Source organism: Dendrobates tinctorius, unplaced genomic scaffold (assembly GCF_039654945.1).
Source record: "Dendrobates tinctorius isolate UK_male_01 unplaced genomic scaffold, ASM3965494v1 ptg000022l, whole genome shotgun sequence".
Lineage (NCBI taxonomy): Eukaryota > Metazoa > Chordata > Amphibia > Anura > Dendrobatidae > Dendrobates > Dendrobates tinctorius.
In genome coordinates this window covers 67,686,645-67,714,586 of record NW_027361690.1, presented here as the reverse complement: position 1 = coordinate 67,714,586, position 27,942 = coordinate 67,686,645, and the positions used below count along the sequence as shown (strand labels likewise).

Here is a 27,942-nt window from a genome sequence, read left to right as displayed (position 1 = left end):
GTCTCCAGACCTGAACCCAAAAGAAAACCTTTGAAGGGAGCTGAAACTCAATGTTGCCCAACGACAGCCCCGAAACCAGAAAGATCTGAAGAAGATCTGCATGGATGAAGGGGCCATAATCTCTGCTGCAGTGTGGGCAAACTTGGTCAAGATCTACCGGAATATTCTGACTTCTGTAATTGCAAAGAACAGTTTCTGTACCAAATATTGGGTTCTGTTTTTCTATTGTATCAAATACTAATTTCATGCAATAAAATGCTAATTAAATGTTTAAAAATTGTACAATGGGATTTTCTGGATTTCTTTTTAAGATTCTGTCTCTCACAGTTGAAGTGTACCTAGTAGAAAAATTACAGACCTCTCCATTCTTTGTAGGTAGGAAAACTTGCAAAATAGGCAGTTTATCAAATACTTATTCTCCCCACTGTATGTGTGACTAGCAAATGCTGGGCACAATTAGAAATCAGCAGTTCTCCCTTCTAGAAGTGTCTCACATTTGCTAAATATACCTCCTTTCTTCCCAGTCTTGGATTCCAATACTTTCTCAATAGTCTCATGGTTATCTTCTTGTTCCTCTGCTTCTTCTCCTGCCATTTCAATCAGATCATCAGAATCTGTTTCAAAGTCATCATCTTCTTTGTAGCTGTAATATTAGAAGTATAACAATAGTAAACTAGATGGGCATTTCCTGAAGGAAATACATGGTGCTTGAACAGCGCTGCCAGCTTTACAGCCGTGTATCAGGCGTCGACTGTAAGAAAGTAAAGTTAGAATATGAATGTTGTGTATAGCCACTTTGGCTCATTCGGCACCTCTGTAGCCACTTGGTAGCCACTTTGGCATATTCGGCACCTCTGTAGCCACTTGGTAGCCACTTTGGCACATTCGGCACCTCAGTAGCCACTTCGGCCACTTGGTAGCCACTTTGTAGCCACTTTGGCCACTTGTTAGCCACTTTGGCACACTCGGCACCTCAGTAGCCACTTTGGCCACTTGGTAGCCACTTTGGCACATTCGGCACCTCGGTTGCCACTTTGGCCACTTGGTAGCCACTTTGACACATTCGTCACCTGGGTAGCTACTTTGGCCATTTGGTAGCCACTTTAGCCATGTTGACACATGCTGCCACTTTGCCTCGGGGGCCACTTTGTCGATCCGGGCCCCTCAGGGACCAGTTTGGCACACTGGGCTTCTAAAGCCACTTTGCCGTCCGACTGCAGTGATGGCGAACCTTGGCACTCCATCTGTTGGAGAACTACAACTCCCAGTATGCCTCAACTGCTGCAGTTTGCAAGGGCATGCTGGGAGTTGTAGTTTTACAACAGCTGGAGTGCCAAGGTTAGCCATCACTGGGTGGGGCTTTTCAGTTGCCATTGGCGCGCTGCGCCTTTAAGACCTTGAATCAGCGATATGTCAGCATCTATTAGCTAATACGGGTCATGTGTGGAAGCTGCATTTGCATAGCTGCCATCTTTGTAAGGTCACTGCATCTGCGCTGTGGCTTCAACCCATGTCAGTTGGGGGTCGTGGAAAGGTCGCCATTAATTCCTATGGGAAAATTTTTGCTTAAAATGCGATTTTTTTAAAAACTACAAATCGGATCGACTCCAAAAATACATAGCACACCTGTTCCCACAGAGGGCTTCAAAATGCCGACTGAAAAGGGTCTCTGTGCCAAGCGGTTCGGGACGCATTAATTGCAGAAAACGCGGAGAAGTAGAATAACTAGATGTGTATTTCCTGAAGTACAGATAGTGCTTTGAAATGGTGCCTGGGCTGCCCTATTAAGAGAGACTTGCCTGCTGCCCCTGCAAGACTTTCAACTCAGGATCCATTTTAACTGTGGGTGCCTCTCAGGGGCCACTTTGGCCTGTGGGGCCCCTCAGGGTCTGATTTGATGGGTGGGGCCCCTCAGGATCCGATTCGGTGGCCTGGGCTCCTCAGGGCTTGAATTGGTGGACGGGATCCCTCAGGGTCTGATTTTGAGGCCTGGGCTCCTCAGGGCTTGAATTGGTGGACGGGATCCCTCAGGGTCTGATTTTGAGGCCTGGGCTCCTCAGGGCTTGAATTGGTGGCCGGGATCCCTCAGGGTCTGATTTTGTGGCCGGGGCCCCTCAGGGTCCGATTGGTGGACGGGGCCCCATAAGGTCCGATTTGGAGGCCGGGGTGGCTCAGCCTCCGATTTGGAGGCCGGGGTGGCTCAGCCTCCGATCTGGAGGCCGGGGTGGCTCAGCCTCCGATCTGGAGGCCGGGGTGGCTCAGCCTCCGATCTGGAGGCCGGGGTGGCTCAGCCTCCGATCTGGAGGCCGGGGTGGCTAAGCCTCCGATCTGGAGGCCGGGGTGGCTAAGCCTCCGATCTGGAGGCCGAGGTCGATCAGCCTCCGATTTGGAGGCCGGGGTGGCTCAGCCTCCTATTTGGAGGCCGGGGTGGCTCAGCCTCCGATTTGGAGGCCGGGGTGGCTCAGCCTCCAATTTGGAGGCCGGGGTGGCTCAGCCTCCAATTTGGAGGCCGGGGTGGCTCAGCCTCCAATTTGGAGGCCGGGTCAATCAGCCTCCGATTTGGAGCCTGGGGTCACTCAGCTTTCGATTTGGCGCACCGACCCTTTAGGACTCATTTTGGTGCGCCGGCCCTTTAAGAATCATTTTGGCGCGTCGGCCCTTTAAGAGCCAGTTTGGCGCACTTGGCTTCTAAATCCACTTTGGCGCACATTCTCTCTCAGGGGCATGCGTCATGTGATGAAGCTAGATTTGCATTTGTGCTTTGGGTTTCGCTTTAAGAGCTGATATTATCTGGCAGAAACTGTGTCCTGGTGGGGTCATGTAAAGTTCGTAGGCGTTGGCATAGTAACTGGGTCTGTCTGCGCATATCAATGAGCTTAACTGCCGCAACTGGTCCTCAAATTTGAATCGCCTCACGATTGCCCCATGTATTCCTATGCAAAATTTTCCCATTGAAATGCATTGAAACAATGCATTCCAATGACGGGAAAAAAAATTTCAAACGCAAATTGCGGAAAAACTATAAATCCTATCGACACGAAAAATACTTAGCACACCACTCGTGGACGCTGGCTTCAAAACAACGCCTCAACGGAGTCTGTGCGTGTAGCGGTTCGGGCAGCATTAATTGCGGAAATCAACTGAATAATAATACGAAGAATAAGTTAGCAGCGTTCGGATTACAATATAGTGCTTTTTTCAAAGCACTATAATAAGTTAGCAGCGTTTGGATTACATCATAGTGCTTTCTTCAAAGCACTATAATAAGTTATCAGCGTTCGGATTACATCATAGTGCTTTCTTCAAAGCACTATAATAAGTTATCAGCATTCGGATTACAATATAGTGCTTTTTTCAAAGCACTATAATAAGTTAGCAGTGTTCGGATTACATGATAGTGCTTTCTTCAAAGCACTATAATAAGTTAGCAGCGTTCGGATTACAATATAGTGCTTTTTTCAAAGCACTATAATAAGTTAGCAGCGTTCGGATTACATGATAGTGCTTTCTTCAAAGCACTATAATAAGTTAGCAGCGTTCTGATTACATGATAGTGCTTTCTTCAAAGCACTATAATAAGTTAGCAGCGTTCGGATTACATCATAGTGCTTTCTTCAAAGCACTATAATAAGTTATCAGCGTTCTGATTACAATATAGTGCTTTCTTCAAAGCACTATAATAAGTTAGCAGCGTTCGGATTACAATATAGTGCTTTTTTCAAAGCACTATAATAAGTTAGCAGCGTTCGGATTACAATATAGTGCTTTTTTCAAAGCACTATAATAAGTTAGCAGCGTTCGGATTACATGATAGTGCTTTCTTCAAAGCACTATAATAAGTTAGCAGCGTTCTGATTACATGATAGTGCTTTCTTCAAAGCACTATAATAAGTTAGCAGCGTTCGGATTACAATATAGTGCTTTTTTCAAAGCACTATAATAAGTTAGCAGCGTTCGGATTACATGATAGTGCTTTCTTCAAAGCACTATAATAAGTTAGCAGCGTTCTGATTACATGATAGTGCTTTCTTCAAAGCACTATAATAAGTTATCAGCATTCGGATTACAATATAGTGCTTTTTTCAAAGCACTATAATAAGTTAGCAGCGTTCGGATTACATGATAGTGCTTTCTTCAAAGCACTATAATAAGTTAGCAGCGTTCTGATTACATGATAGTGCTTTCTTCAAAGCACTATAATAAGTTAGCAGCGTTCGGATTACATCATAGTGCTTTCTTCAAAGCACTATAATAAGTTATCAGCATTCGGATTACAATATAGTGCTTTCTTCAAAGCACTATAATAAGTTAGCAGCGTTCGGATTACAATATAGTGCTTTTTTCAAAGCACTATAATAAGTTAGCAGCGTTCGGATTACATGATAGTGCTTTCTTCAAAGCACTATAATAAGTTAGCAGCGTTCTGATTACATGATAGTGCTTTCTTCAAAGCACTATAATAAGTTAGCAGCGTTCGGATTACATCATAGTGCTTTCTTCAAAGCACTATAATAAGTTATCAGCGTTCTGATTACAATATAGTGCTTTCTTCAAAGCACTATAATAAGTTAGCAGCGTTCGGATTACAATATAGTGCTTTTTTCAAAGCACTATAATAAGTTAGCAGCGTTCGGATTACAATATAGTGCTTTTTTCAAAGCACTATAATAAGTTAGCAGCGTTCGGATTACATGATAGTGCTTTCTTCAAAGCACTATAATAAGTTAGCAGCGTTCTGATTACATGATAGTGCTTTCTTCAAAGCACTATAATAAGTTAGCAGCGTTCGGATTACAATATAGTGCTTTTTTCAAAGCACTATAATAAGTTAGCAGCGTTCGGATTACATGATAGTGCTTTCTTCAAAGCACTATAATAAGTTAGCAGCGTTCTGATTACATGATAGTGCTTTCTTCAAAGCACTATAATAAGTTATCAGCATTCGGATTACAATATAGTGCTTTTTTCAAAGCACTATAATAAGTTAGCAGCGTTCGGATTACATGATAGTGCTTTCTTCAAAGCACTATAATAAGTTAGCAGCGTTCTGATTACATGATAGTGCTTTCTTCAAAGCACTATAATAAGTTAGCAGCGTTCTGATTACATGATAGTGCTTTCTTCAAAGCACTATAATAAGTTAGCAGCGTTCGGATTACATCATAGTGCTTTCTTCAAAGCACTATAATAAGTTATCAGCATTCGGATTACAATATAGTGCTTTTTTCAAAGCACTATAATAAGTTAGCAGCATTCGGATTACATGATAGTGCTTTCTTCAAAGCACTATAATAATAATAATATATAAGAAATCGGATTACAATATGTTGCTTGAACCTAGAGGTTCAAGCACCATAAGTAATACAAATGTTTGTGTCTCAAATTACATTAACTAAATGCTATTAACCGTATAAATGTGATTAAAGGGAATCTGTCAGTAGAATCAACATTCCTAAGCCATCTACACAGGCACGCAAGTCACAGAAAGCTGAATAAAATGTTACCTAGATATCTGCGATCCGGTGTCTTATTTGAAAGAAATATACACTTTTCATATATGCAGGCTCTACATGAAAAGAGCTAACACTGTAATGAGACAAAGTTCACTTATGTTGTACTGTCACATTTGCACTGCAGGTGTCCTCTCATAGTGCTCCCAGCTTCCATCATCCCACAGGCAGCCGTCCCAGGGGGGGTTTGCAATAAGTTCACTTCTACTGTATTGTTAGTTCTGATCTCACTGTAGAGCTGTGTGTGACTTTTAGAGAAAAGGGCCAGTCATTACATGTCTCACATTAGTAATTCTCCCTTTAATTTAACATAAGCCTGGGAAGCAGAATCTCAGAGCGATCTCTGGCCAGCCTATATAGCTTAACAGCTCATTTACATATAAGAAAAACATGGATTTGTTTGCAATAAGACATTGGATTGCAGATGTTAAGGTATCATTTTATTCAACTTTCTTTGACCTGTAAGCACAAATAGATTAGGAGGGTTGAACCTACTGACAAATTCCATTTAAGGCTGTGATAAAATAATACACTCATGCAGGTTTTATGTCTTGGTGCCTACATTTTATGTAACATGTTTGCATGGTTTTATTGTTACTGATATTTCTAATAGGCAAGCAGCTAACTTCAATTTTGTTTTCTCTGGCATAGGATGCATGGAGGCCGGTTCTGAAACACTTTTGCATTGTTCTTTATGCAATAAAGAGGGATTTTTAGTACAGTAAAATCTCTTTCATTGAGGGGCACAGGAAACCATGGGTGTATTGCTGCTGTTGCTAGGAGGCTGACACTATGCAAAAAAAGGAAAATAGCTCCTCCTCAGCAGTATACATGCACCGACAGGCACAAAGTCCTTCAGTTAAGTGTTAAAGCAGTAGGAGAAGCAATCAAAACTCAACCTTATGTACTAACCCCACAACAAAGGCACATAAGCCCAACACCGGTACAAAAACAGTTAGGGAGGGTGCTGTGTCCCCCAATGAAGGCTCCAAGAAAGAGATTTTATGGTGAGTACCAAAAAACCTCTTTCTTTATCGCTTCATTGAGGGGACACAAGTAACCATGGGACGTCCCAAATCAAAGAAATATACAATGCCTTGCGAAAGTATTAGGCCCCCTGGAACTTTTTAACCTTTTCCCACATTATCATGCTTCAAACATAAAGCTACCAAATGTAAATTTTTGGTGAAGAATCAACAACAAGTAGGACACAATTGTGAAATTGAATGAAATTTATTGGTTATTTTACATTTTTGTGAAAATTCAAAAACTGAAAAGTGGGGCGTGCAATATTATTCGGCCCCTTTACTTTCAGTGCAGCAAACTCACTCCAGAAGTTCATTGTGGATCTGTGAATGATCCAATGTTGTCCTAAATGACTAATGATGATAGATATAAACCACCTGTGTGTAATCAAGTCTCCGTATAAATGCACCTGCTCTGTGATAGCCTCAGGGTTCTGTTTGATGCACAGAGAGCATCATGAAGACCAAGGAACACAACAGGCAGGTCCGTGATACTGTTGTGGTGAAGTTTAAAGCCGGATTTGGATACAAAATGATTTCCAAAACTTTTAGCATCCCAAGGAGCACTGTGCAAGCGATCATATTGAAATGGAAGGAGTATCATACCACTGCAAATCTACCAAAACCCGGCCGTCCCTCTAAACTTTCATCTCAAACAAGGAGAAGACTAATCAGAGACGCAGCCACGAGGCCCATGATCACTCTGGATGAACTGCAGAGATCTACAGCTGAGATGGGACAGTCTGTCCATAGGACAACAATCAGTCGTACACTGCACAAATCTGGCCTTTATGGAAGAGTGGCAAGAAGAAAGCCATTTCTCAAAGATATCCATAAAAAGTATTGTTTAAAGTTTGCAACAAGCCACCTGGGAGACACACCAAACATGTGGAAGAAGGTGCTCTGGTCAGATGAAACCAAAATCGAACTTTTCAGCAACAATATATGTTTGGCGTTAAGGCAACACAGCTCGTCACCCTAAACACACCATCCCCACTGTCAAACATGGTGGTGGCAGCATCCTGGTTTGTGCCTGCTTTTCTTCAGCAGGGACAGGGAAGATGGTTAAAATTGATGGGAAGATGGATGGAGCCAAATACAGGACCATTCTTGAAGAAAACCTGTTGGAGTCTGCAAAAGACCTGAGACTGGGACGGAGATTTGACTTCCATCAAGACAATGATCCCAAACATAAAGAAAAATCTACAATGGAATGGTTCACAAATAAACGTATACAGGTGTTATAATGGCCAAGTCAAAGTCCAGACATGAATCCAATCGAGAATCCGTGGAAAGAACTGAAAACTGCTGTTCACAAACGATCTCCATCAAACCTCTCTGAGCTCGAGGTGTTTGCCAAGGAAGAATGGGCAAGAATTTCAGTCTCTTGATGTACAAAACTGAGAGAGACATACCCCAAGCGACTTGCAGCTGTAATTGCAGCAAAAGGTGGCGCAACAAACTATTAAGTTAAAGGAGCCGAATAATATTGCACGCCCCACTTTTCAGTTTCTGAATTTCCACAAAAATTTAAAATAACCAATAAATGTCATTCAACTTCACAATTGTGTTCCACTTGTTGATTCTTCACCAAAAATTTACATTTGATATCTTTGTGTTTGAAGCATGATATGCGGGAAAAGGTTGAAAAGTTCCAGGGGGCCGAATACTTTCGCAAGGCACTGTATTTTTTATTTTATCCATGCTGGCGACCATATAAATTCAACTTTGCTGTGTGTACAGTTCGTTCCTGTAATGGAACACTGTACAGTGTTCCTCAAAGTGACAGTCACGTATGTGTTAAAGCAAATATCAATTAAGTCTTTTACAACAGCACACCCCAAAGATGAAGACACTTTCCACCATGAGAATGCCTATATAGACTGCCTGAGTCTGGCAGACTTTTAACTGCATCCCACTATTGGTATCTGTGGCTATCTGTGGAATCCACAGCTATCGCATATCCATAGCTAACTCCAAATGTATCTGCCACCGTTTAGTAAACACGTAAACCAAGTTATGAGCAGGCAATTAAATAGGTGTACCCACCTAACATTTTTGGCTGTGGTTCGTCGTGTCTGTCTCTTCGGAGCATCATCGTCTTCATCGTCATCATCATCATCATCATCTTCCTCGCTGGAATCTGCCTTTCTCCTCTTTCCCCTCTGTGGTTTCCTTATGTTTCGACCTCTTAATGATCTTTTAAAAGAAAAAACAGGATTTTTTGGGTTGCTTACCGTAAAATCTGTTTCTCGGAGCCTTCATTGGGGGACACAGAGACCATGGGTGTATGCTGCTGCCACTAGGAGGCTGACACTATGCACAAAAAAAGGTTAGCCCCTCCTCCGCCGTATACACCCCACCGACCGGCAGGAAGTTCCTCAGTTAGTGAGAAAGCAGTAGGAGAAGTACCAGAATAGATTGAGAACAGAACAAACAACTCAACTGTAAAAAACCGACAAACATAAGAACAGGAGTTGTAGAACATGGGAGGGTGCTGTGTCCCCCAATGAAGGCTCCGAGAAACAGATTTTACGGTAAGCAACCCAAAAAATCCTGTTTTCTCGTTCGCCTTATTGGGGGACACAGAGACCATGGGACGTCCCAAAGCAGTCCCTGGGGTGGGAAACAAACTTCCATCAGGCCAGTGGACTCGCCACCGCAGCCTGCAGAATCCTTCTACCTAGGCTGGCGTCCGCCGAAGCGTAGGTGTGGACCCTGTAGAATTTCACAAAGGTGTGAACCGATGGCCACGTTGCAGCCTTGCAAAGCTGCAGCGCGGAAGCTCTGTGGCGCACCGCCCAGGAGGCACCCACCGCCCGGGTAGAGTGCGCTCTGACCCCTGGAGGGGCCACTCGATGCTTGACCCGGTATGCCTCCAAAATTGCCGATCTGATCCAGCGCGCAATAGTGGCCTTTGAGGCTGGGTGACCTTTCCTCGCCCCGTCAGGAATGATGAACAGAGAGTCTGACTTCCGCAAGGAAGTCGTCCGGGCTAGATAGACTCTCAATGCCCTGACTAGGTCCAGCTTGTTCAAGGACCGCTCCCGAGGGTGAGCTGGGCTCGGGCAGAAGGATGGCAGAACAATGTCCTCATTGAGGTGAAACGAAGATACCACCTTCGGAAGAAAAGAGGGCGGAGGCCGCAGAACTACCTTGTCCTGATGAAGGACCAAAAAAGGAGAGCGGCAAGAAAGTGCTGCCAATTCCGACACGCGCCGGATGGAGGTAATGGCCACCAGAAAGGCCACTTTCCAAGAAAGGAGGGAAAGGGAAACGTCCCTGAGAGGTTCAAAAGGAGGACCCTGCAGAACCTGAAGAACCAAATTAAGATCCCAAGGATCCACGGGCGCTCGGTACGGAGGAACCGTGTGAGCCACACCCTGGAGGAAGGTTTTGACCTGGGGCCGGGAGGCCAGCGTTTTCTGAAATAAAATGGACAGTGCCGAAACTTGACCCTTCAAGGAACTGAGAGCAAGCCCCGCATCCAGCCCTGCCTGCAGAAACGCCAGAATAGAAGGGAGCGAAAAAACCAAGGGCGCGATGTCATTGGTCTCACACCAGGAGAAATAGGCTTTCCAAGTACGGTAATAGATCTTCGAAGAAGAAGGTTTTCTGGCGCGGATCATGGTATGAATCACCCGATCAGAGAATCCTGCCCGTCTCAAAACCTCGGTCTCAACAGCCACGCCGTTAAATTGAGCGACCGAGAATTGGGGTGGCAAATCGGGCCTTGAGACAACAGATCTGCCCTGTCGGGAAGCTTCCAGGGAGCGTCCGCGAGAAGGTTGACAATGTCCGCGAACCAAGACCTTCTGGGCCAATTCGGGGCGATGAGGATGACTGGAATCCCCTCTGCTTTGATTTTCTTCAACAACTTGGGAAGAAGAGGCAGAGGAGGGAACAGGTAGGGGAGCTCGAACTGTGACCAAGGGACGGCCAGAGCGTCGGCGCCCACTGCCAGAGGGTCCCGAGACCTGGACACGAATTGTGGGACTTTCCTGTTGAGGCGAGATGCCATGAGGTCTACATCCGGAGTTCCCCACCGACGGCAGAGCAGATGAAACACCTCCGGATGTAGGGACCATTCCCCTGCCGCGAGACCCTCGCGGCTGAGGAAATCGGCGGCCCAGTTGTCCACGCCGGGAATGTGAACCGCGGAAATCGTTGGAACAAAGGTCTCTGCCCATTGAAGAATTCTGGACACTTCTGCCAGAGCTGAGACACTCCGTGTCCCCCCTTGGCGGTTGATATACGCCACCGCTGTGGCATTGTCTGTCTGAATCCTGACAGGCAGGCCCTTGAGGCGCCTTTCCCAGTGGACGAGAGCTAGATGGATCACTCGTATCTCTAGGACATTGATCTGCAGAGCTGATTCCTGAGTCGACCATCGACCCTGAACAGTGTGATTGCGGAACACTGCACCCCAGCCGATGAGGCTGGCGTCCGTAGTGACAATCTGCCAGTGAACGGGAAGAAAAGACCGCCCCAAGAGAATGAGGGGAGACGTCAACCACCAGTTGAGAGACCGCTTGATCCGGCATGAAAGACGAACCGGACGATCCAGAGATAGAGCCGACCTGCTCCACCTGGACAAAATGACCTGCTGGAGTGGCCTGGCGTGAAATTGGGCAAAGGGAACTGCCTCTATCGCCGCCACCATCTTCCCCAGGACCCTCATGGCTGTCCTGAGGGATGGAAATCGTGTGATCTGTAATGATCGCACGCCCTGCTGCAGGGAAAGGATCTTGTCTTGTGGGAGAAATACCCTTGACCGACGAGTGTCGAACAGAAGGCCCAGAAACACAAGGCGTTGATTAGGGACCAGACAGGACTTTTTCCGGTTGACGATCCACCCAAAACTGGACAGGGTGTCTAGAACGATCGCCACACTTAGGCGGGCCTGTTGAAAGGAGGGAGCCTTGATCAGGATATCGTCGAGGTACGGAAAAAGAACGAGACCTCTGATCCTCAACAAGGCCATCAACGCCGCCATAATCTTCGTGAAGACTCTGGGAGCGGTGGCGAGCCCGAAAGGAAGCGCGACGAACTGGTAATGTTCGTGGTGAATCGCAAACCGCAGGAACTTCTGATGTCCGGGAAATATGGGCACATGCAGATAGGCATCTTGGATGTCTATGGAACCCATGAATTCCTGCTCCTCCATGGAAGCAATTACCGAGCGTACAGACTCCATCCGGAAGTGGCGAAGGCGAACTCTCTTGTTGAGTAACTTGAGATCCAAAATGGGCCGAACTGCCCCGTCCTTTTTCGGCACCACAAACAGGTTTGAATAAAACCCTGTGAAGCGTTCCGATTCGGGAACGGGCACAATCACCCCGGAACTGAGAAGAGAGGCGATGGCCGAACAGAACCCTGGGACCAAGGCCGGATCCCTCGGCGGACGGGATTGGAAGAAGCGATCCCGTGGAAGAGAAATGAACTCTATTTTGTATCCTGTTGATACAACCTCTCTGACCCAAGCGTCCTCTACTGAGGCGAGCCAGACGTCGCTGAAGAAAAGAAGTCGACCTCCCAATTGGAAGGGACCCCCGGGAGACCGATGGTAGTCATGTGGATGTAGACCGTTCAGATCTAGATCTGGACGGTCTTCCCTGGGAAGAGTGGGACCGCCAGGACGGAGTGGGCCTGAAGGAAACCTTCTTTCTTTCCTGACGTGCCTGTGGCCTTTGCTGGTTGGAAGGGTTTTCCGCCGTATTGAAACGGCGGAAAGTCCGAAAGGAACGAAACTGACGCCTTGGAGGAGGTCTGCGAGGCTTGGAGGGGAGAAGAGAACTCGTACCTCCGGTAGCGTCCTTAATAATCTGATCCAATTGTGATCCGAAGAGACGCACTCCCTGAAAAGGTAGATTGGTCAGAGACTTTTTAGAGGACAAGTCCGCCTGCCAGGCCTTGAGCCAAATTGTACGTCGGATTGCCACGATGTTACTTGACGCCTGAACTGCGCAAGATGCGGCATCCAGGGAGGCAGAAAGCAGATAATCCCCCGCATGGGAAATCTGATTGGCGAGATCGGCCAAATGCTCTGGTCGTGCCTTATCCAGAATGCCCTGCCGAAGGTCGTCTGCCCAAGTGGATATGGCCTTTGCTGCCCAAGAAGAAGCAAAGACTGGACATACCGCTGACGATGCCGCTTCGAAGGCAGATTTTGCTAGATTCTATGATCCTATCATTAGAATCTTTTAGAGACGCCACACCTGACAGCGGAAGGACCGTATTATTAGAAAGTCTGGACACGGGAGGGTCCACCGAGGGAGAAGCGGCCCAGTTGTCCGTGAGCTCTTTAGCAAACGGGTACAGTACGCCGAGACGCTTTCCTCTTTGAAAGCGTCTGGTCGGATCTACTCTCTCCCTTGTAAAAATCTTTCCAAACTCAGAATGGAAGGGAAACACCCTGGATGGTGTTTCCGCCCGTCTGAACGAAACCTCCTGATCTGAGGATTTCGCAGGGGCGTCAGCGATGTCAAAGGTATGGTGAATCGCAGCAATGAGGTTTTGCACCGTAACCTTCATGTTCGCATCCTGGTCCGAATCCAGCTCTAAGACCCCTTCCGATTCCGAAAGCGCTTCGCCTGACTCGGGAGAGGAGGCCCGAGAGGGAGACTGCTGGGGACTATGGGGTGAGGTAGGACGAGGGGAGGACTCCGCCTGGAGGTCCTGCCTGGGCCTCTTGCGACTGCCGCTGGCTGGCTCAGATGGGACGTCCTGAGACGTGCTGGGCCCCGCCGAAGCTCCCAAGGGTAACTTGTCCAGAACGGCTACTAGGGACTGAGACACCTTGGTGAGGTCTGCCACTGACTGTGATAGAGAGGAGGCCCAACCCGGCATGGGGGGCTCACTCACCACTGGGGCTATGGATGGCTCCTGAGCGGCGTCGGGCTGGATTGGATTGCTACAGTCCAGGCAGAGGGGAGTGGACTGACCTGAGGGAAGTTTGCGATTGCAAGAAGAGCACGCAAAGTACTTGACTAAGGTGCCAGAGGAGGCAGGGGGACGAGCGCGGTCAGACTTAGAATTAGACATACTGACGGACAGTCACTGAAGCCTTGCCGGAAGGTTGGGGGACAGGAGGCAGAGGAGGGTGTCAGTCTGCAGTATGCAGAGCTACTCACGGTCCGGTGTCCTATCGCAGCTTCCAATAAATGGAGATGCACGGTTCGTCCGGCTTGCAGGGGCACGGCTGAGGGAACAGCGTCCGGCTGACAGGCTGTGAAAATGGCGGCAGCCAGAGAGGAGCCGAGCAGGAAGCGCGCGCTTTCCTGCAGATGCAGAGGAGGGAGGGAGGCGGGGCTAGGCGCCGATGATAAAAATGGTGCCGCCCGCTAAGATGGTAGGTGGGAGGAACGGCGCCGCCTCCGTGACGCTCAACCTGAGGGGAGGCCGTGGGCGGGCTTAGAGCGGGCGGCAGGGAAGCCCGCCCGAGGATGGAGGCGGGGGGCGTGGCCGCGACGCCGGACAAGGCCCCAGATGAAGCCGGGGCCTGGATTAGAAGAGGCGGCCGCCTGTCAGCACAGGGCGGCGCGGAGGCGTCGCAGAACCGCCGCGGTGGCCGCTACTGAGGACAGCTAGGGCCCGGCAGAGGGGGGGGAAAGAGCTGTCCGATAACCAGCCAGGGCCCAAATAGCTGCAGCGGCCGCCTGGAGACGACGCGGAGGCGTCGCAGCACTGTCACAGCGACCGCTGCCGAAAAATCCATGGAATGGCCTGGCGTGGAATCCGCAGGGGAGAATGGGACTCAGGTCTCATACTTACCCTCCTGATCCGTTTCATCCAGCGTACTGTTTCAAGGAGAGTATCCTGCGCCTCAACCGACCGACCGGCTCTGGTAGGCGAGTGGGTGGGAGACGGGGAGCGAGGACCATCTGGAACGCCACATCCATGTTAGGGGTCTTGGTCCTGCTGTAGACTTATGAGGATACGGGGTGGCAGTACACGCCGTACTCATAGTCTCTTTGTGGGACTACAGATGTGACTATTCACACTGTATCCCTCCGGAAAAACCTGAAAAGAAACGACGCACATCGAGGTAGATATGGGTCTAATCAAAGACCCGTGTCCACCTCCTACTGACACTAAGCTAAACTGAGGAACTTCCTGCCGGTCGGTGGGGTGTATACGGCGGAGGAGGGGCTAACCTTTTTTTGTGCATAGTGTCAGCCTCCTAGTGGCAGCAGCATACACCCATGGTCTCTGTGTCCCCCAATAAGGCGAACGAGAAAATAACTTTAACTTAGCACTTTACAAGAATAAGTAATCTATAAACTGATACAATAGGAACACAATTGTAATTACTGTATAAAATATATCTGGGTAACAAACAAGACAAGTGTCAGATCCATAAACATGACAACATCCCTACTATACCTACCTTAATATAGTTGATATAACTATAACCCCTAGATGAATTATACGTCCTACAACTGTTCCATTTAAGAGTATAGTTTTACTTTGGTTGTAATATAAAGAAGTCTGTCCTAGGGACAATTTCTCTAACTCCATATCAGAGACAGAGTCATTGGAAACCATAAAATAGTCACACATACTTTCTAGATGGCACTTGTCTGGATCTAGATTTTGGCCGATCAAGGTCACTTTCACCACTGCTAGCATCATCATCGTCTTCATCATCATCATCTTCATCTGAAACTTTTTTCTTCTCCCTGTAAACATACCACAAGTATTAACTTACCTCTAATTTAAAAAGACAAAAAGAGATGAAAAATTGAGTACTGGAATTGCTAAGGCTGCAATACCTGCCACATGGTTGGAGTTCAGAAATACTCACTTCTTGCAGGTTGATCTTGTACTCCTCCTCCTTGGGCTTTCAATTTCAGAATCTGTAGTCTAAAAAACAGCCCAAAGAAAATAATAGGCACATACATGGAGTAGTATACACATCCACGCTTTAACTTTGAAATTGCAACACAAAGAGGGAAAAGTCAGGGAATAATGAAATCAGAGGATTGAAAGACATGTTACTGATATGCAATTGAAAAAATGGAAACAAATTTTTCAGAACACCTCCATTCATTCAGTATCGTGAAGGGCAGAAATATACTCACTTATGTTGTAGGGCTGTAGGCCATGGTAGGACGATTAGACCACCCAGGCTGCTCACAATTTCACAAGTAACATGCAGCCTAGCGTTCTCATGTTGAAAAATGCTTCCTGGGACACTTTCACAATCCCTTGTGAATACTTCTTTATGGAGCGGACAACAGCCTCCAGGCCAATCTCAGCTAATATTGCATTCAAGACAAAAGTGTGTCTCAGAAGAGGAGAGATCCCCACTGCAGCCTCCATTACCATCTTGCTACGTACCATGATAGCCTTTGAGGGCGGTGGTGTGAAGTCACTTCAACACCTGTAGCTGGACATCTGGCCTAACGTCATGCACACGCCTTATGATGGTTTGTGTAGACACCTAATCTGACATAGAATTTCACTTGCAATACAGAAGGATCACTGCACGCCATTGTTAAAAGCTGACAAAACCACGTGGGCAATACATTCAAGAAAGCTTCACTAGGTAAAGTCACCACAGTCCGACTCCTAGGATTATATTGTGGGTTGGCACAATGTAAGACCGCTTAACCCCTCAGGTCTTCAGTTCAGATGCGCTAACAGGTAACAAGTGGTATGGCCATTTATCCAAAGTGTCCCATAAGCCATTTTATCAACAATACAACACCAGGCCGCATGTTGCTCGTGCTTCTGTGAGCAGCCTGCGTAGACTTAATGTGCTACCATGGCCTCCGGATGGGACTTCTCTCATCCTCCACATTTGGGACATCAATGGTCAACTTGCAGGGGAGTTTCCTGCAGTGGATCTTGATGACGGCCAAGTGCGTTCAGCGTGGCAATACATTCCTCAGACAACCATTATTAACCTCATTAATAGCAACTAAGGCGTGTAAGTACGTGTACTTCTGCCATAGCGCTCATACTCTATATTGAATAAATTAAGATGTTTTGAGAACTCTGCTTCCATTTTTTTTTTTTTTTTTTTTTAATCACCGAACAGTATGTCTCCTGATCTGAACCCACCCAAAACACCTATGGTGAATTCTGAAGAGACAAATCAAGCATCAGTCTCCATCTAGCAGCCAGGCTCTAAAAGAGGTCCTTCTTGAAGAATGGAAAAAGATACGTCGCAATATGTCACCAACTTGTCCATTCTATACCTATAAGACTTGGTGCTGTTCTTAAAAATCATGGCGTTCATCCAAAATATACTTACCTAAAATTGTCAGTCATCCACTTCCGTCCGGACGTCCTCGAATCCAATAATTCACCGCGTCGACTGGAAGTAATCCAAGTAATGGATGTTCCAATATGGCACCCGCTGGTGATACCAACCCCTCCCCACCGCTGGGATCCAGGCCGCCACTGGGATCCAGACCGCCAAGGCACCTTCCCCGAAAGGCAGCCCCCGCAGTAAACCAGACCGCCATCTTTGTAGAGGCAAATGACGGTGGCAGGTCACATTAACTGCGCATGCGTGAACCCAGGGAGTGCATGCAGATGATAGAAACATAGATGGTAGATATAAGACACAGATAAATAATAGATACAGGGATAGATGGATAGACGTACATTATAGAATATGTGTTTTTGTTGTGCTTATGTTGATACACTGTAAATTAAAGCACCTTTGTGTTAAATTTTTCCATGTTAATAAAAAGTTATTTTTTACCTACTGTGTTTTCATTTTACCACAGGAGGAGGGGCGAGTGCACACGGGAAGAGAGTACACAGGGGGTAGACAGCTCAAACGAGAGAACACATGATGAAAGAAGACAGCACAAGAAGAGGAGAGAGCGCAGATAAGGGGGAGAGCACATGGGGCAGACAGGTCAATGAAGAGAGAACATGAGAGACAGCACACAGAGGGAGAGAGACAGTGCACATGGGTTAGACAGGTCAGAGGAGAGAGCACAGACAGGAGAACTCAGCACATGGTGGAAAGAGAGAGTGGATAAGTGGGTGAGCGCTTGGGGAGAAGAGATTCTCAGTGCTGCAAAGCCTGCCCCCATCGGGACGTCACCGCCCTCCCGATAGCATCAGGCCTCCAATCTAGTACAAAATATTTGATGTAGCAGTTTACGATATGAGGTGCATTCATTACTGAATCAACTAATTTGAGTAAAACTGAAGATTTTGTCCAAATTTTGGTAAGCGTTCTTGTGTTCGTTTAGGTATTGATTAAAATCTTACTTTTTCAAATAGGGTGTACATATATATGTGTGTGTATATATAGCTATATGTGCACACATACATACACACAAATTGTGGCATGTAAAAGTTTGGACACCCCTGGTCAAAATTACTGTTATTGTGAACACTTACGTTTAAGACTAAAATTAAAGATGACAAGTTTCCTGTGTATTTTAGGCCAAAAAATATATTTTTTCATATTTTATATTTTTAAAAATGACAAACAGGAAAATGGGCCGATGCAAAAGTTTGGGCACCCTACATGACTAGTAGAATCATAGAATGGTAGAGTTGGAAGGGACCTCCAGAGTCATCATGTCCAATCCCCTGCTCAATGGATGATTCACTAAACCATCTCAGTCTCTGTTTGAAGACTTCCATTGAAGGAGAACTCACCGCCTCTCGTGGCAACGTGTTCCACTCATTGATCACCTTCACTGTCAAAAAAGTTTTTTCTAATAACTAATCAGCATCTTCTCCCTTTCAGTTTCATTCCATTGCTTCTCATGTTTCCATGTGCAAATGAGAATAAGGATGATCCCTCTACAGTGTGACGTCCCTTCAGATATTTGTAGACAGCTATTAAGTCTTCTCTTAGCCTTCTTTTTTGCAAGCTAAACATTCCCAGATCCTTTAATCGTTCCTTATAAAACATAGTTTGTAGTAAGCTCACCAATCTGGTCGCTCTTCTCTGAACGGTCCAGTTTTTCAATGTTGTTTTTAAAATGGGGTGCCCAGAACTGAACACAGTAATAATAATAATTTTATTTCTATAGTGCCAACATATTCCGCAACACTTTACATTATAGAGGGGACTTGTACAGACAATAGACATTACAGCATAGCATAGCAATAAACACATAGACCAAAACAGATACCAAGATGAGTGAGGGCCCTGCTCGCAAGCTTGCAATCTATAATGGAAAAGGGGAGACACGAAAGGTGGATGGTAACAATTGCTTTTATTGTTTGGACCTTCCCTAGTGTAAGAATCGGGTGTTCCTGTTGCAGCATGAACCAGTTAACAGTCTACATATGTAACAGCACAGACACAGAGGGCTATTAAATGCAAAAAGTATGTGAGAACATGATGCGAGGAACCTGGTTACGGTAAAAAAATTTAGAAATGAGCCACACAGGGATATTTACTTTAAAGCATTGAGGCGAAAGGCCAGTCTGAACAAATGAGTTCTTAAGGCACACTTAAAACTGTGGGGTTGGGGGATTAATCGTACTAGCCTGGGTAGTGCATTCCAAAGAATTGGCGCAGCTCGTGAAAAGTCTTGGAGACGGGAGTGGGAGGTTCTGATTAATGAGGATGTTAACCTCAGGTCATTAGCAGAACGGAGGGTGCGGGTAGGGTGGTAGGCTGAGACTAGGGAGGAGATGTAGGGTGGTGCTGAGCCATGGAGGGCTTTGTGGGTGAGGGTAATAAGTTTATACTGAATTCTGGAGTGGATGGTAGCCAGTGTAAGGACTGACAAGGTAGAGGCATCGGTATAACGATTGGTGAGGAATATGATCCTAGCTGCTGCATTCAGGACGGATTGGAGAGGGGAATTTGTTAAGAGGGAGACTGATTAGTAGAGCAGGATAATTACTTCATGTAATCTATACTCTATGCCTCTCTTAATACATCCTAGACCTGTTTTTGCCTTTTTTGCTGCTGTATCACTCTGTTGACTCATGTGTAGTCTGTGATCTATTAGTAAATGCAAGTCTGTTTCACATGTGCTGTTGCTTAGTTCTATTCCTCTCATTTTGTAGATGTAATTTTAGTTTTCCTTGCCCAAATTTAGAATCTTGCATATCTCCCTGTTAAATATCATTATATTAGCGGCTGCCCATTGTTCAAGCTTATCTAGGTCCTTCTGAATCCTTTGTCTGTCTTCTCTAGTGTTAGCTATCCCTCCTAACTTTGCATCGTCTGAAAATTTGATTAGTTTACCTTCAGTTCCCTTATTTAAATCATTTATAAAAATGTTGAAGAACACTGGGTCCAGGACAGAGCCGGACTGTGTCAGAACACTTTTAACCTGCAGTTTAACCCCATATCTGAGGGTTAATAGATTTTCCATGACACGTTCCCCTTTAAGGGTTGGAAAAGGTACACTGCTCTGAAAAATCAATATATTACTACCTGACCTACAATTTTACATTGTCAGCCAACCACATCTAATTTTGTTAACTCCACTTTCACACACCAGTATCTTGGCAAGTGCTTTACATTAGTATAGTAAGTCAAATCCGGTGTGGAAGGAACACAGAAAAAATATGATGGAAAGGTCTGCACCCCTTGTATGCCTACACACAAACTCTAAATTATCTGCCTCTGTGCAAGGAAATCATTTGCTCACACAGTTTATATAATGGAGAATTACACTGCATTTTCTTCCTTCCCTGCGATGTTGCTTCTTACCTCTGCCTTAATGTTGAATCTTGAAGGCTCTTGTCGGCTCCTGTTAGACCTTCTTACACCGTACACATCAGGGTATTCTTCCCACATCTAAAATAAAAAAATATAGGAAGATGATCTGTTATTACACTGCCCAATGATACCAATGGACAATAGCAACGACTAGGGCTTCGTCTTTCTGAACGCGATATTCTAGAATTTGTTTCCAACTCAGAACCGCATGACACAGCTACTAATATGGGGGCATAAAAGACAGTATGTCAAATATTATTGTCTTGCCTGTTTCACCCAAATTGCTCTAACAGTAAAAGTTAGTTATCAGTTTTCCATATGATCATCTTATTATACAGAACATCAATCCACAAGTTCTGATGTCAGTCGAAGTAATGAACCTTAATATATACAGTACAATTGTAAAAAGTGTGGTAAAATCAAGTATTAATATAGTTACTTTTGTCATTACTTTCTCGTAAAGAAGCAGTTCAAGGAACAGTTACCTCAATCAGCCTCTATAAAAAAAAACAACTGTCTTTAAGATGTGCTCTTTCCACTGGAACCAAGGGGAACATGGTGGCAAAACTAAGATGGAAAAGGCAGCGTGCCAGACGTTATAAATGGCATTTCATAACTGTCCAGCAGGGCAACACTGACAGCAGGAAATATTCCCACAATGAACACGCCATTTTTTTCTTTCCACCCCGACAGGTCTTACCTTCTTCACATCGGCCAGCCTCTCCTTTTTGGGAACAGACTTCTCTTTCGCATCGGAGAGCGGCTCCTGTGTTTTGGATCCATTGGATTCACACTCGGATTCCGACTGGCTCTCGGAGGACTCGGAGCTGCTGTTGGATTCGCCGCTGGCCTGCTCACTCGCCTGCTCACTTTCTGACTGGCTGCCTGACTCTGTCGCGGAGTGATTGGACTCTTCCGATGCTGAATGGCTAGATTAGGAAGTGCAATGTAGATGTAAGACTAACTGGAAATTTAGAGAGTACTAATCTACACAGATATCTGGAAAATACATGTCAGGCGAAATTCACACTAGGGTTTGGTGTTGTTTTTCTATTTCAGAAAAAACCCCATCAGTGACAGATACAAATCTAATCAGACAAACCCCACTTACTACAGTAGGGTCCATTTGCATTCAGTTTGGGATGCCGTCACATTCTGTTTGCTATGATAAAAAAATAAGAAAATCATCTGTTTCGTATCCTTCCTGTTCCAACCCTCAGTCTCTGCCCATGTGATTGAGAATAGGCAGCAGCGGGGACGTCACATCTACAGCCCTGCAGCCTATCACTACCACAGAACCGCTGAGCTCAGTGCTGCAGCCAATACATGATCACCAGAGCAGCGGCGATAAGTTTGAAAGCATCCAGCAAAGGCTTTGCCACAATAATGGCTGATAAGACACCGGCGAAGGCGCTTCAGGAAAACTGCTGGCGGATTCCCGAAGCGGTTTTGCCTTCTTTAAGATGCCACAACCCTATAGGAGTACGACACTCCTCTCCCTGTGTTTTTCTGGATACTTCTACTAATATTCTGCACACATAACGTGAAGAGAGCTGGTGTACGGTGGCAGGGACTTCTGTGGATGACAATCGCTATACAGTGCTATGGAATATGTCAGCTCAACAGGAAATAATAATACAATGGGGAGCGAGGCTTTTGAGTTGAAAATTCCAACAGCAAAATAACTTTTTCAACATTATGTATTCAAAGGCTTGTTCCTATCTAACAAAGCGATGGTATATAAGATCCATCATCGCAGTATGATCATGAAGTGGACACTGCTCTGGTGTAGCAAGGAGTCCCTTGATGTCCCCCGAGCAGTAGTATCTCGGCCACTTTCTGCATTGGGTACGGTCATGTGGCCCTGTATAAGGGGGCTGGCTGCAAGTCCCAACACAGCTATACTCCACAGCTCTGGATCTCTTCTAGTCTGAGGATCACTGAGCGTCCCAGAAGTCAGACCTCTGCTACTATAAAGTAAATCCATGATCTAGCCATAAGCCATTATTTATAGGCTGGAAACCACCCTTTACCAGTCACCAGATGTATTTTTGTGTAACCAAACAATACGTAACTTCTAGCCTTTTACATGAAAGGTATAATCGCCAACAACTAATACGATCTGCAGAGATTATAAGAATAAGTAATCATTTATTCCTACCCAGCATAGGCTGGCTCAGTTGGGAGGCATGTTTCATGTTTCTGAGCAGTCTTAAATTCTCCCCAAACAACCTATGAACATTAAGCAGATTTTTCCAAAAAGTGACTGTCCGCAAAATGATAAAGCAAACTGCACGACAGATGAAGATTTGTGCAGAAAACAGTATTATTCACCTAATGACTATAAGGCCCCACACTGAGCATAGTGTGATCAGCTCCGCTATACAGCTTACCGCCAGCAGGTGGCAGGAGAAGCACACTAGAGGTTACAGGAGGGAGCTATGGACACCAGACACCATTTTGTAACCTAATCCACAAGACTAATCTGCTCCAGCTGCTGCTTCCATAGCTTCTCTCAAAATGGAGAAAGTCTCCAACATTAAATACTAGACATCTCATTAGTCAATTACAAATGACAAAGCCAAAAACAAATAAGAAAATGATGGTACAAGTCCAGATTAAATAGTTATATTTTTATTATTCACTAATGAATTCTATGTAATATATGTGCATATATATATATACACTCACTGGCCACTTTATTAGGTACACCTGTCCAACTGTGTGTTAAGACTTAATTTCTAATCAGCCAATCACATGGCGGCAACTCAGTGCATTTAGGCATGTAGACATGGTCAAGACAATCTCCTGCAGTTCAAACCGAGCATCAGTATGGGGAAGAAAGGTGATTTGAGTGCCTTTGAACGTGGCATGATTGTTGGTGCCAGAAGGGCTGGTCTGAGTATTTCAGAAACTGCTGATCTACTGGGATTTTCACGCACAACCATCTCTAGGGTTTACAGAGAATGGTCCGAAAAAGAAAAAAAATCCAGTGAGCGGCAGTTCTGTGGCCGGAAATGCCTTGTTGATGCCAGAGGTCAGAGGAGAATGGGCAGACTGGTTCGAGCTGATAGAAAGGCAACAGTGACTCAAATTGCCACCCGTTACAACCAAGGTAGGCAGAAGAGCATCTCTGAACGCACAGTGCGTCGAACTTTGAGGCAGATGGGCTACAGCAGCAGAAGACCACACTGGGTACCACTCCTCTCAGCTAAGAACAGGAAACTGAGGCTACAATTTGCACAAGCTCATCGAAATTGGACAGTAGAAGATTGGAAAAACGTTGCCTGGTCTGATGAGTCTCGATTTCTGCTGCGACATTCGGATGGTAGGGTCAGAATTTGGCGTAAACAACATGAAAGCATGGATCCATCCTGCCTTGTATCAACGGTTCAGGCTGGTGGTGGTGGTGTCATTGTGTGGGGAATTTTTTCTTGGCACGCTTTGTGCCCCTTGGTACCAATTGAGCATCGTTGCAACGCCACAGCCTACCTGAGTATTGTTGCTGACCATGTCCATCCCTTTATGACCACAATGTACCCAACATCTGATGGCTACTTTCAGCAGGATAATGCGCCATGTCATAAAGCTCGAATCATCTCAGATTGGTTTCTTGAACATGACAATGAGTTCACTGTACTCAAATGGCCTCCTCAGTCACCAGATCTCAATCCAATAGAGCATCTTTGGGATGTGGTGGAACGGGAGATTCGCATCAGGGATGTGCAGCCGACAAATCTGCGCCAACTGTGTGATGCCATCATGTCAATATGGTCCAAAATCTCTGAGGAATGCTTCCAGCACCTTGTTGAATCTCTGCCACGAAGAATTGAGGCAGTTCTGAAGGCAAAAGGGGGTCCAACCCGTTACTAGCATGGTGTACCTAATAAAGTGGCCAGTGAGTGTATATATATATATATATATATATATATATATATATATATATATATATATATATATATTGTAAGATGGCTACCAGACACATAGTTGATGGGTGGTATGTATCACAGCCGTGGCTGTCCTTTGTGATGTACACCTGGAGTATTGCTCTAGTGCACATAGTACTCAGAGGCTTGTTTGGTGCATCTGGAGCAGGCTTTACGGGCGGCCTGAGAGATGGGCGCGTCTTGCTGGGTGTGTGACATATTAATATAGTCTGTGTATTTGGAGGAAGAAGGCCTCCTGTGTGTTAGAGCCAGCCTGTGTGACCAGGAATGGCTGTAAAGAGACTTTGTCAAGAACAGCATACTTTGTTTTACCTGCACTGAAAGGCCATTTATTTTTCCTTTGCTTGTGGCTGGTTTATGAAGCACCAATAGACCAGCATGAGCATATAAATGGAAACACTTCCTGTGTTGCCTCATGACACACCCAAGTGAGTAGCAATCCCACAATTAGTGGCGAAGGCGAGCATCGATCCCGCTACCTCTTGCTTGGCGTGAGATAGGTAGCGGGATCGATTCTGAGAGGTATAATTTCATGTAAACAATTTGTCTCCTATCTGGCATGGGATTATAAAAGCCCCTTCAGAGTGCAGCTGTAACAGAACACAACCGCCCTTCAGTGTGCAGCAAGCTCAGCAGAGGGGCCAGGCCCCAAAGGCTGTGACAGATTTCACACCTTCACCAGCTCAGACCACGACAATGGCCAGCTTGCCATATTGAGTTCTGCTGAAACTGCAAACACCTGCTAGAACATTCCAGAAACATAATTCCATGAGGAGTTCTGGAGATACTATACGTCCAAGCCCTACATCGTGTATATTCCAGAGATCCCCAGAACATGGCGAATGCCCACCTGGCTCTCGACAAGTTCTAGCGCCCAGGAGTATAGAGATACATAGAATTGCTATTAGAAACCAGATAGCAAAACTGTGTTTGGTCTTAACGTGCAGCAGGGGCCCTGACCGCCTCCCTAAGACCATCTATTTTGGAATTATGGCCCTCTTAGGTTTTGGAGTCTTTAGCTCCTAGAGACAAGGGGAGAGGGATTTAGGTTCAGTCCACAGGGCAGGAGGGGAATGACCCAAATGGGTTAAATGCTCGTGATCAGCATGGCCCATTGCTTTTTCTCTGGGGACAAGTCAAGGAACAGAGGGGACCACAAGCCTTCCATGTGGTATCTCCTCCAAAGGCCAGGCCTTTCATCTACTGGTAACTGACCCATATATTCAGCTTATATCTTTAAAATCTGACCATTGTACATGGGTAGCCATCGTGTACATAGTGTATTGTCTAGTGTGCCCTTAAGGTGTTTAAATACATAATTTAACCTTGGGCTGGTATTTTATCTCGATTCACAGGTCTGTTTCTCGGCCTAAAGGGCCTTTTACACATAGCGATATCGCTAAAGCATCACTGATTTTGTGACGCAACAGCGATATCGCTAGCGATCTCTCTACATGTGACACCTCCGACTGGTCCCCCGCTGGATATCGCTGATCGCAAGAGAACGTCCTGGGCCGTTTTCTTCTCGCTGGAGTCCCGCTGGTGCCAAGCGACGCATGCACGCAGGCAGAAGACGTCAACATTGCTGCCGTCTGACAGGTAAATAATGACCGCCGAGCATCACTGCGTCGCTGGTGAGATCTGCCTGTTTGGCAGCGACCGGGTCGTATCATTGTCGGGATTGCTGGTGCATTGCTAAATGTAACGGGACCTTTACTTTCCATGCTATTGGGTCTGGTTTCAGGCCTGATATAATCCGATTAACGGCTTATATCTAACACAGAACTTGTGGCAGTCCTACTGGGCTGGTAGCACTCTGTTTCGCTGGTGCTAGTGAAAGGGGCTTCTCAGCCTGTCAGGATTGTGAACGAGTCTGGTGCCACATCAGTGGCAGCATGGGCCACATCCTCTCACTCCCTTTGCCCATGTGGACAGGGGGTTTCTATGTAAAATGTACCAAGGTGACCGGGGGGGAGGGGGTGCAGAACACACCATTGGCGATAGTGGGAAGACTGCATTAAGTGATGAGTCTGACGTAATTAGTCAGGCGGGTGGCAAGGTGTGGGTTCATCACATGTCGTGACAGCAGTGTGATTCTACATGATATCTCTGGTGCCATCTTTTACAGGTGTTGGCAGCTGTAGGATTCTATGTGCTTTCTCTGGTGTCATCTTTTACACCCACATTCTCCACCAATTGTGGGATTGCTACTCACTTGGGTGCGTCGTGAGGGAACACAGGAAGCTTTTCCAGGGAACACGTGTGACAGCTACAGAGATACTACATGTCCTGGGTGAAGGTGGCCATAAGTCAGTAAATAACGTCAGACAGCAGAGGATCTGGGGAAACATCTGATGCAAGCCCAGCTGCAGCAGCACCAACAACAACAGCAGGATATGAATAAACTGCTTATGCAATAGATCCACCAACAGCAGCACCACCACAGTCAAAAGCAGCAGCAGTTTGATCTACTAGCAAAACTCCGACTCCAAGATCGAATGATTATTTTTCTATCTGGAAGGCGGTAAGAGGAGCCCTGCAGAAAATGACTGAGGCTGACAACATAGAGGTCAAATACCTAGGATAAACAACTCTGGCAAAAATTAAGAGACCCCATCTGTGGACGTCGGGCCTTCAGACCATCCTCATGGAATCGGTTTCTAACCATTTGTGCAGACACATGCACATTTGTGGCCTGCTGGGGTCATCTTGCAGGGCTCTGGCAGCGCTCCTCTTGTTCTTCCTGCACAAAGGCGAAGGTAGCTGTCCTGCTGCTGGGTTGTTGCCCTCCTACGGCCCCCTCCACGTCTCCTGGTGTACTGGCCTGTCTCCTGGTAGCGCCTCCAGCCTCTGGACACTACGCTGACAGACGCAGCAAACCTTCTTGCCAGAGTTCGCATTGATGTGCCATCCTGGATGAGATGCACTACCTGAGCCACTTGTGTGGGTTGTAGAGTCCGTCTCATGCTATGACGAGTGTGAAAGCACAACCAACATTCAAAAGTGACCAAAACATCATCCAGAAACCATTGGTACTGAGATGTGGTCTGTGGTGACCATCTGCAGAACCACTCCTTTATTGAGGGTGTCTTGATAATAGCCAATAATTTACACCTGTTGTCTATTCCATTTGCAAAACAGCATGTGAAATTGATTGTCAGTGTTGCTTCCTAAAGGCCCCATCACACTAACGATATCACTAGCAATATCGCTGTAACGTCACTGGTTTTGTGATGCAGCAGCGATATTGCTAGCAATATCGCAATGTGTGATACCTCCGACCGGCTCCCCCGCTGATTGCGCGAGAACGGCCTGAGACGTTTCTCGTCGTCAGCTTCCTGCTGGGCTTCCTGTGGCGCCGAGTGGACGCGGGCGGGAGGACGTCAGGATCGCCTCGTCTGAGAGGTAAGTAGCGACCCCCTACCGTTGCTATGTCGCTGGTGAGATCTGCCTGTGTGGCAGCTCACTAGCGACCACTTAGCGATGCACCAGCGATCCATATCGTTGTCGGGATCGCTGGTGCATCGCTAAGTGTGACAGTACCTTAAGTGGACAGTTTGATTTCACAGAAGTTTGATTGACTTGGAGTTATATTCTGTTTAAGTGTTCCCTTTATTTTTTGAGCAGTGTATATGGGTCGCCCTCTCACACCCATGGCAGCGGGGTACTCGGTACCGGGCCGGTGTCAGGGAATGTGTCACAGCAGCGGTGACCCGGTCCGTGGCCCTGGGCGCCCAATATCAATGGCGGTGATGTTAATGGTGTTAAAGTTTATTTGGATAGTTCGTGACGCC

At 46.2% G+C, this 27,942-nt stretch overlaps 1 protein-coding gene across 4 annotated transcripts in view; it reads right to left on the bottom strand.

The window, feature by feature from the left end:
- Positions 1 to 27,942, bottom strand: part of CHD2 (chromodomain helicase DNA binding protein 2) — a 157,202-nt gene that overhangs the window by 106,217 nt on the left and 23,043 nt on the right. For all 4 annotated transcript variants that reach the window (XM_073568752.1, XM_073568749.1, XM_073568751.1 and 1 more), the window contains exons 3-8: positions 20,902 to 21,130; positions 20,193 to 20,279; positions 15,342 to 15,400; positions 15,100 to 15,216; positions 8,585 to 8,734; positions 510 to 643 (exon numbers count right to left, since the gene is read on the bottom strand). In XM_073568752.1, the coding sequence (XP_073424853.1) occupies positions 510 to 643; positions 8,585 to 8,734; positions 15,100 to 15,216; positions 15,342 to 15,400; positions 20,193 to 20,279; positions 20,902 to 21,130 (776 nt within the window). The remainder of the gene's footprint in view (positions 1 to 509; positions 644 to 8,584; positions 8,735 to 15,099; positions 15,217 to 15,341; positions 15,401 to 20,192; positions 20,280 to 20,901; positions 21,131 to 27,942) is intronic.